The sequence below is a fragment of the Orycteropus afer genome, unplaced genomic scaffold (genome assembly GCF_000298275.1).
Source record: "Orycteropus afer afer isolate SDZICR_OR568_19922 unplaced genomic scaffold, OryAfe1.0 scaffold00455, whole genome shotgun sequence".
Taxonomy (NCBI): Eukaryota; Metazoa; Chordata; class Mammalia; order Tubulidentata; family Orycteropodidae; genus Orycteropus; species Orycteropus afer.
The window spans coordinates 2,129,026-2,139,209 of NW_006922042.1; the positions used below are offsets into that span (position 1 = coordinate 2,129,026).

General features: G+C 41.7%; 2 protein-coding genes across 2 annotated transcripts in view; one reads left to right on the forward strand and one right to left on the reverse strand.

Moving 5' to 3' along the window:
* Positions 1-2,590, reverse strand: part of BTNL8 (butyrophilin like 8) — a 30,392-nt gene extending 27,802 nt beyond the window's left edge. Inside the window, exon 1 of the mRNA XM_007954286.1 lies at positions 2,542-2,590. Within this exon, the coding sequence (XP_007952477.1) occupies positions 2,542-2,590 (49 nt within the window). The remainder of the gene's footprint in view (positions 1-2,541) is intronic.
* ZFP62 (ZFP62 zinc finger protein) overlaps positions 2,589-10,184 on the forward strand; it is an 84,298-nt gene continuing 76,702 nt past the window's right edge. The window contains exon 1 of the mRNA XM_042782745.1: positions 2,589-2,622. Within this exon, the coding sequence (XP_042638679.1) occupies positions 2,589-2,622 (34 nt within the window). The remainder of the gene's footprint in view (positions 2,623-10,184) is intronic.

Here is a 10,184-nt window from a genome sequence, read left to right on the forward strand (position 1 = left end):
TCGTCTCACCTATTTTGGTCATGTTGTCAGAAGGGACCATTCCCTGGAGAAGGATGTCATGCTTGGTAGGGTGGAGGGTCGACGAAAGAGAGGGAGGCCTTCAACGAGATGGATTGACCCAGTGGCTGCGATGATGGGCTCAAGTATAGCAGGGATTGTGGGGCTGGTACGGGATCGGGCAGTGTTTCGTTCTGCTGTGCATGAGGTCGCTATGAGTCGGAAACGACTCGACGGCACTTAACAACAACAACAACAAACAATATCAGTGCCGGACAGAGAGTATGGACTCCAAAAACAATGGTCACTTGCAGGAAGGGTGAGCACTATTTTCTTTCTACACTTGCTCATCTTTTTAATGATCACTTCAGTAATTTTACCAATGTAAATCACACTTGTGCCGTTGTGTAATGATTAGAGTTCTTTTTTAGAGAGATCACAAATTAGGGAAGTACACTTTCTTTGACTTTTATATACACACTCCCCTTGATTGAAATTGTCTCTTGATTAATCCACACATAATCATTAATTGACATATATGTGTGTGTGTGTGTGTGTGCGTTATGTCGAGTGGGACCCGACTCATAGCGACCCTTCCTTGGGTTCCCAAGGCAGTATCATTATAGGAGTAGATTGCCCCATCTTCTTTCCGAGGAGCGCTTGGTGGGTTTGAACCCCAGCCGTCGGGTTAGCAGACAAGTGCCTTAGGCATTACACTACCAGAGCTCCATATATGTGTGTGTATATAAATATATAGTGTGTATGTATGCACTGGAGGCAAAGTGTGTCATGTAAATTTTGCAAATTAGTGAAGTTATGTTTATTTTGGGATCGATTATTTCTTACTTTAAATATGTTTGATAACTGTCTGGATACTCTTATTAAATGAAAGATACTTGACCATTGCTGACCTGACATATCAGATGACTGTGCTGCCCTGTCCCTCCCCCCAACACACATCTCTGAATCCACCTTTTATGGGAGGGCCACATCCCCTGAATTCTGACAGCTCCACCCCAAGAGCTTATTCTCTGACTCTGCTAAGGTCTTCCCTCATTTTGGAGCCTGCTCAGTCCAGATGCAGGGAATCCCAGTAGCCCTGAGATTTTAACTACTTTAGGGGAATATCTTACCCAGTGGGGAACAAGAGGCAGTGGATGAACCCCCATCCTCCTTGCTCCTTTTAGAATGATTCTGAGTCATGGTCTACATAGTTCCTCAAAAAGTTTCAGTGGGACTGAGTCTCCATTCTCCACGCAGTAACTTGCTCATTAACACACTTTTTCTTTCACTTTCCTCCATTCCTAGCCTCACTGTTCCCATGCCCTTACTTTTGTTCCCCAGAATTGCCTCCTAAACAAGTCACCTATCCTGGGATCTGTTCTAGGGGATCAAGGATAAGTCCGCTAGGCCGCTGGTGGTGCTGCTTCAGGGCTGTGTGGGGTTACAGAGACCAGGGAAGATTTTCCAAGTCTCTCTGGTTCATCTGGACAACACTTGCTGCTGTCATTTTCCCTGCCTATCGCAGCTCTTTCCACTCTTTACTTTCTCTTCTCTTGAGCAGCAAGGGAAGAACTTTGTATGGACGGACACATCTGACGTACCAACAGAGCTCTGAGTTGCATGCTTTATACACATGATCTCATGTAATCTTACAACAGTCTTTGTAAGGAATGTAATGCTATCTCCATGTCATGATGAGCAAACAGACACTAAGAGAAGTTATAAGGCACAGAATTAAACAACAGAGAAAATAGAATTAAAAAAAAAAAAAAAAAAAACCTGCTGCTTCCCAGGAGTGAATTATCCAATAAGCAAGGTAAGCATGGGATTACTTGTGCTTACTAAACAATCTGTAGTGAGAAATTTCACTTAAAAAAAAAAAAAAAAAAAACAGCAAAGATTCTGCTTCTAGGGATGGCTGGTATCTGTCTCTCTCCCAACTCCACAGCACCTTCCCACAGAATCAAAGCCTCTTTTCAAATTTGCAATCCCTGACAGGAATAGAGTGCCCGGTAAGCAAGGTAAGCACTGGCTTACTTACTAATCTATAGTGAACAGTTACCTTAACATCTTTTGTGTATCCCCTTCCCACTACTGAAGTCTCTCATTAGTACCTCTGCAACATTATTCCTGGGTAACCGGTGGTATAGTGCCTAAGGCATTTGACTGCTAACCAGAAGGCTGGTGGTTCAAACCCACCAGCCACTCCTCAGAAGGAAGACTGGACAATCTACTTCCATAGAGATACCGCCTTGGAAACTCAAGGACGGGTCAACATGAGTGGAATCAACTCAACATCAGTGAGGTTTTATTTTATTTTATTTTTGAAGTTTCCACAGTATTGAGTCCTTCCTACTGTTCCATGCCTCCCATATCACCTAGAACTGGGGGATGACAGGCTAGGAATAGGAGAGGTCAAAGATGCAAACAACAAAGATGCCTTCATTCCCAATATGCTGTGATCACTATAGTTAATGAACTCCAATTGTCAATGAACAGAACAGGAAGAGGATAGAGAACAACGCAGCCCAGAAGACTTACCTGCCACCAGCTTGAGGAAACTGAGAACCAACGTGAGTACAAGGGGCATGGATGTAACTCTTGCTGTCAAATTGATGGCAAGTGAGAGGAATAGATGGATTAGAGAAAAGTTCAGGTTAGCTGTACAAGGTATAGGAGACATAGAGGCTCAGCAGGAGCTGATGGCAAACCACTGCTCTTCTTAGTGTCTCCACACCTTAAGATTATACTTGTTGAAAGTCCAGAGACTTTGGACTCTGAATTATTGCACTAGGAAGTGCAATTGGAAGGCCATAAATGCCTATGTAAGACCAAGGTCAGACGTAGTCTGAGGGAGTAATGTAAAAAGTGGGGGATGGAACAGACTGGAAGATGATTTGTCTTGGGTCAATACTGTGCTCTGGGTGAATGGTGTGGGAATGTCAGAAGAGGGATATATTCAGGTCCAGTCTGGCAGGGAGAGTTGTACACAAGAGTGTAGTGTATATACAAACAGGTAGGGCTCCATGAGAAGTAACCAAGAGTAGGTGAGACTGACATTTCCTGGTGCAGATGGAAGTATCCTGCCACCTCACCTTTGTCTTAAGTGCAGGGCCAGAACACTGATTATGAGGCCAGGTGGGAAAGGACTGGTTAGAACACGACAGGACCTTAGTCTCCAAGGACCTGAGATACGGAGAAAGATATAAGAGCAGTGGGTCAGGCATGGGGGGAAGGTGAAGATCAAGTCATTCAGTCATTTAGTCATTTAGTACACTAAACCAGGGACCTCACCAAGAAAGATTATAAAATATTTTCAAACACATGGAACCTTACAAAGTGTGTCTACTTACTAGAATAGAGAGCATGTTTCCAGGGTGTTATGCATTTAATTGTGTCCCACAAAATATGTGTCGAGAACCTAACCACTATTAACTGTAAATATGATTGTGTTACTTTTGTTATTTAAAGAGTTCATACTACAGTAGGAAGCTCCTAATCTAATCACTTCTGAGTTATGAAAAAGAGCAGAATAGACACAGAGACACACACAGGAAGAAGATGGGTGATGGAGACAGGTACATCTATAAGCCAAAAATGCCAAGGATTGCTGGCAGCTACTAGAAACTCAAATAGATAAGAAAGGACTTCCCTCTATAGCCATGCTCTGAATTTGGACTTCTTGCCTCCTGAAGTAGAAAATATGTTTCTATTCTTTAAAGCCACCCACTTCTGGCAGTTGTATTACAGCAGCACTATGTACCTAAGACATGAAGATGACAAAAAACTACCAACATAAAGAACTATAATGAAAGAACCTTTCTCTAATCATAAGGCAATTATGGGGGGAGGGAAAACCTTTGAAAACTAATACTTTTAGAAATTGTTAATTTTTTTTTTTTTTTTTAAAAAGGGTCCAAAAGGAAATCATAAGAAAAGTTAGAAAGTATTTAGAATGCAATGAAAGTGAACCATCTACACTTCAAAGCTATATAATGCATGTGAAGTAATTCCTAGACAGAAATGTTTATCCTTAAATGCTTATTAGAAAAAGAAACTTAGCTGAACAAAGCATCTGGCTCAAAAGCCTGAAAGAAATGATGTCACCACACACTGAGATTATAGTTATGAGTGACAGTCCCTGCCTTCTGGGAACTTACAGAGTAGAGGTGGAAACGAGCAGTAAGTCAGTAACTTCCGTTCAGAAAACGGAGTAAGTGTCCTGAGATGTGTGTGATTGCTGGAAGCATAGATGAGACCACATTAGCTAGATTCTGGGAGGATTTCAGCAAGAGAAACACCTAAACTGATCTGTGAGGTGATGAAGATCCAAGTAGGGAATGGATTTCCAAGCAGAATATCATTATAGGTAATGACATAAGGAAATGAAACCAGAGCATACACTTAGAAAACAGCAAATAAACTAGGAGTTTAGTAAAAACATGATTTAAATAAAAGGTACAATCAGGAAAGAAAATTGCAAAAGCTAAGGAAGCATTCACAATAGGTCTTATGTGTTTATAAACAGCTTCTGACAAATTTTAAGAAGAGGAAGAAATGTGATTGGCTTTGCACTAGAAAGAATTACTTTGCCCTGACTGTTAAGGAGTTGTCTGTAGGTGTCCAGTGTTCTAACAGGGTTCCTGAAAAATAGAGGCTCACCCAGTGGTCATAATCACTGTTTGGGCACCCTCTGTAAAAGTGCTTGCAGGAAGATCCAGAGGATGTTGTTTTTAAGGGGTCACCATGAGTCAGAATCAATCTAAGAGCAGCTGGTTTTAGAAAGAGGGCCAAGACCACTGTCTTTGGTGAGTGTCCAGTCTGATGGGAAAGAGGGAGGCTGGAGTGCAGACCTAGTAGCCAGTATAAATGATCTTTCCTTGAATGATCTAAAGTGGATTTTTTTTTCCTTATTAAAAAATACTTAATATTTTTTAAAGACACATCTTGCACTAATACAGCCTCATTAACATAACATAGATAAACCATTCTCAAATGGGATTATAAACATTTTAGGACTTACATATTTTGGGGAGACAAATAACAGGAATATTTTTCAATCAATAACAGGAATATTTTTCAGCCATAAAGTATAGTTGTTATGTTGGAGAATGTCTTGTGTATGTTTTCTCCACAATAAATGTAAAAAAGAAAAAGAAAAAAAGAGAGTGTTTTGGTTACCTAGTGCTGCTCTGACAGGAATAATTAAATGGGATGGCTTTAATAAACAGGAGTTTATTCTCTCGCAGTTTGGAGGCTTTGAGTCTGAGTTCAAAGTGCCAGGCTCTAGGGGCTGGCTGAAAGCCCCTCAACCTTGGGCTTCAGCTCTGCCTCCTGCTCCCAGCCCACTGAAGCTGCAGGCTTTTCTTCACTCAGACAACTGCTGGCTGCTGAGGTTGACAAACCCAAGGTTGACAAATAAAAAGGCACAGCCCCAATATTACCAAACCACACAGAAGGGTGTTGATTGAAGTCCACTGAAAGTCCCAAGATTGGGAGTATGGCAGGCTGCTGTACAATGACTCAACTACATGTAGGGTTCAAGCATGCCATAAGCTAGAGACCATTTCCAAAGCTGCTTCTTATATACGGGAAGCAGACCACATCACTAAAGCAGCTACTCAGCTGCTTGTGGTAGATCCCACCATGGAGTAGATTGCCAGTCTCATTATGGGGAATAAACACCACCAGCTGCCCAGCCACTCAACTAGACCCAGCCAAGTTGACACACAACCTTAACTACCACAAAGAGAGAACTCTTAAGCTTAAGCTGCTAAGTTTGTAGTCACCTGTTTTGGTAGCAAGAAATGAATATATACTGTGTCATGCATACTGTCTTTGAAGGAGTTACTAAATATTCAGGAAGAAGTTTCCAGGGAGTAGTTGGAAATGTGGATCTGGGAATCATTGCCCAACATGATGTCTGAAACCATGAGAATAACTGAACTCACCCAGAGAAAGAGCGTGAAACAGGAAAAGTTGAGAACCAAGAATTGAATCTTGGAGGACATCGGCCTCCAAGCTGGAGCCACATCAAAGGACAGAAACCAGACAAGATGCCTACAAAGTGATCAGACCAGCCAGCATATGATTAAATAACTGAAGAGAGGAAAGGGTTTCAAAATAGAGGAGTGGTCATCAGTATCAAGGGCTGCATGAAGAGAAGCAAATAAGGTTTGCATGTTCATTCATTTACTCAGTCCCTGCTATTTGCAACATCACTAGACTCTGAATGGAGAAGTCAGCAGCCTAAATTCAATGGGTACAGACAACAATAACAACAAAAGAAAATCTCAATACAAGTCTCTTTCCAGCTAAAGGACCAGAAAGGAGGCAGTCTAGCAAGGCAGAAAACATTTAAGCAAGAACCACTGCAGTCCAGCCAAACACCAAGGTCAAAAATCTGTGGCCCAAACCTCACCAATGCCAGAAAGGTAAAGTGGGGAGCCTAGACTTTCACTCTCAGCAGGCTGTAATGAGGTACACCAAACTCTCCTAGGGGAAATGTCAGAGAAGGCTGATAAAGATCCCTGCCCCTTAACTCCCTCATCAGTGGAGCCTACATCCAATAATGTTGAGGGTCCCTTTACCCTGACTGCTGGAGTAGAGATAGAGAGGGCCTTGTAGAGAGCCAGGACTTTCACTACTGTCCAGCAGTAATGTGGTCATCCCCTGTGATTTCAGTGGAGGATGCATGGGAAGCAATAAGGAGGCACTCTTACCTCTCCCAGTAATGTTGGTGGAGGCCTACTGGGGAGTGACTACACTTTCACTCCTACCCACAAGTAATGATGAGCCTCTCCCTACCTTGGATATTGATGGAGGGTGAATCTGGACTTCTACTTCTATTGGTAGAAATAAGGTGGCACTTGTCCCACTAGAGTTGTGTCAGAAAAAGTCAACTAACACGAAGGTTTAAATAAGATCCAGAGTCTCAGAACATAATACCCAAAATGGTTCAATCACTATGCAAAATAGTTTGGCAGTTCATCAGAAAGCTGAATACAGATCTACCATGTGACTCAACAATTCTCCTAAAAGACTTCAAAGCAGCAAAGCAAACAGGTATTCCATACCAATGTTCATTGCCAAAAGGTGGAAACAACACAAATGTCCATCAACAGATGAATGGGTAAGAAAAATGTGGTACATATGTACAATAGAATATCACTCAGCCATAAAGAGATACATGAAACAACTGATACATGAACAACTTCATACTGATACATGAAACAACATGGATGAGCTTTGAAAACATCATGCTCAGTGAAGTAAAAACCATCATAAAAGGACAAAATTGTATGTTCCCACTTATATGAAACATCTAGAATAGCCAAATGCATGAAGATCAAAGTTTATTAGTGGTTACTAGGGGTAGGAGCTCTGGTAGCATAGTGCCTAAAGCACTTGACTGCTAACCAGAAGGCTGGTGGGTGGTTCAAATCCACCAGCCACTTTTTGGAAGGAAGATTGGGCAATCTACCATAGGGATACCACCTCAGATACCCAAGGAGTGGTCACTATGAGTCGAGTCGACTTGATAGCAGTGAGTTTGGGTTTTTGTTTTGGGGAGGAGGGAAGGTGAGTCATTGTTTAATAAGCATTGAGTATCTGTTTATGATGATGAAACTTGTCAATAGGTTGTACATAATGATAATGGTTGTACATAATTAATGTAATTGGTGTCACTGAATTACACATAAAAATGTTGAATTAGCAAATGTTGTGAAATGTGTATAAGTTTTTAAAAAGAAAGAAAGAAAAATAAATATTTTCAGACAGGTTTGTGCCCTTATCATTTCTGACTGGGGATGATCTGAGCTATACACTCCATTAGCTGACTGATTAGGTGATCACTATGATGAGGCTGAAAAAGTGTACTCCTCCCTCAAATTGTCTTCCCCCAGCTTCAAGTTTAAATTTGGAAATGTTCAAACATACACAAAGTAAAATGGAATGAACACCAATATATCCATCACCAGCTTCAAGAATTAATAACTTCAGACCATCTTGTGTCATTAAATTTCAACCTACTTTCTCCCAACCCTCCAGATGATTTTGAAGCAAATTTCAAGCATTATATCACCTATAAATATTTTGATGTGTATCTCTAAAAGAGGGGGTTGTCTTAAAAGACATAAGGAAAGACTCTTCTCATCTCCTGTTAAAAAAAATAATTATTTTGGGAGTTCTGGCAAGATGGTGGACTAGGCAGAAAGACTGCACAGACCCTCTTCAACAAAGAAAAGGGAAACCAATTAACACAGACACAGAAGATAATCTTGGACCCCTGAGCCTTGAAGGGAAGGATATAGAAGTGGACTAAACCCCAACTAGCAGAAAAATTTGCATGAAAATACCAAAAAAGGAGACATATGGAGCCGTGGTCTGGCAGCGATCCTGAGAGATCCTGACAGCACAGACAGCTTGGAGATTCCCGAGTGGTGGTAGGACCTAAGAATTAACCTAAAAATCACCCTGCTAGCCAGGGACTGCACAGAGGACTGCTCTAGTGGCTGGGGAATAAATGGAGAAGGTGAAGAGAAAGGTGGGCTGAGCTGTGGACTTTTGCCGTTTTGGAGGGCCATTTTGAAGGTTTAAAAGCAGCTTGACTATTTTGGTATTTAAAGAGACAGTGCTCCCACAGATTCCTGGGGCTTAAGAACACATTATGCTTTCCAGCAACCCCAAAGGCACTCTGGACCTGTAAGACTGAAAAGATACCACATTCCTCTTTTTACTCTTATACCCCACACCTGCTTGGTGAACGGAGGTGTGGCCACCCCCCACTCCCACCTATTTCTGGGCCCACAGAAATTCCATCACAGTCTGTGTGGTCAGACGGAGCCTGGGTGCCCTGTCCTGTTCACTGATTTTTTTTTTCTTTATTTCTTTTTTCTGGTGATTAGTTTGCTTGTATTGTCTTTTTTTAAAGAACTATTATTATTACCACTTTTGTCCTTTTTACTATTATTCTTCATCTTCCCCTCCCAGGTCCTAGTTTTCAGCATTTGTTTCCCTGTTCCTGGTTGAAATTTTTTTTTTTTTTTAATTTAAGTGTTGTTTTTTTTTTGTCCCCCTTTTTCTCATTGTTAACACCATTCCTTGTTTTACTTTTTGCATGTTGTTGTTGTTATTTGCCGTCGAGTCGGCCCCGACTCATAGTGACCCCTCCTTGGGTTTCTGAGGCAGTATCACTACGGAAGTAGGATCGCCCAACCTTCCTTCCAAGGAGTGGGTGGTGGATTTGAACTGCCAGCCTTCTGGTTAGCAGTCAAGTGCCTTAGGCACTATGCTACCATATTTCCCATTTTTTTCCCTTCATGATTCTTCTTCTCTACTTTTTTTCTCTTAGTGCCCTATACCCAGATATAGCAGGTTTTGTTGTTTTTTCTTCTTCTTTTTCCCTTTTTCCTTTGTTTGGTTACTGTTCCTGTGTGACTACATGATGTGTTTCTTGTCCATGTGCTTTTAGGTTTTTTATGGTTATTCAGTTGTAATTTGTGTCTAACAGAGTGGAAGACAAAAACAGTCCTCATAACACACAACTACACCCACACCTCCTGCAACTTCACTTACTGAGCAAGAACCACCACCTTCTTCTCCACCTATTGTGCCCAGGTTATGAAGGAGTTGCTCAGTGAGATAAATATGCTAACACACGACAATGCAAAAGCAATAGGAGAGTTTATTAGCTAACTTAAGTTAGGGTCCTTGCCGTTACCAAATCAGTGGCTTGAGCAAAAGACCCCGTGCTCCGGTACTTTCACAAATTTATGGAAAAATATGGGGTGGAGCAGCACCAGGGCGAGAGGGTACAGATGATTGGTTGTTACTACTAAGGGATTTAGGGAAGTGACCTAAGATGTTGGGGGATGTATAGAAACCCCCCGGCTTCAAAGTTCACTTAGGGAAATATTATCTAGGGAGGATGCAAGGCTCAGGTATGTGGAAGACTTTCAGGAGCCAAGCAGATCTTCGATACGTGCTGAATCCGGATGGCTTTTGTGATGCGTGCTGAGTTCGGAGGAAGTTCCTGATACCTGCTGAGACTGGAGGGCAGATAAAGGCCCTAGGGAGGGTTTAGAATTCCAAAAGTCTTGTTAGTATTGCTGACACTAAAAGGTTTAAGCATAGGTACTGAAACAAGGTGGGCTTGTGCTTACTCACTGATCTGCACTGAA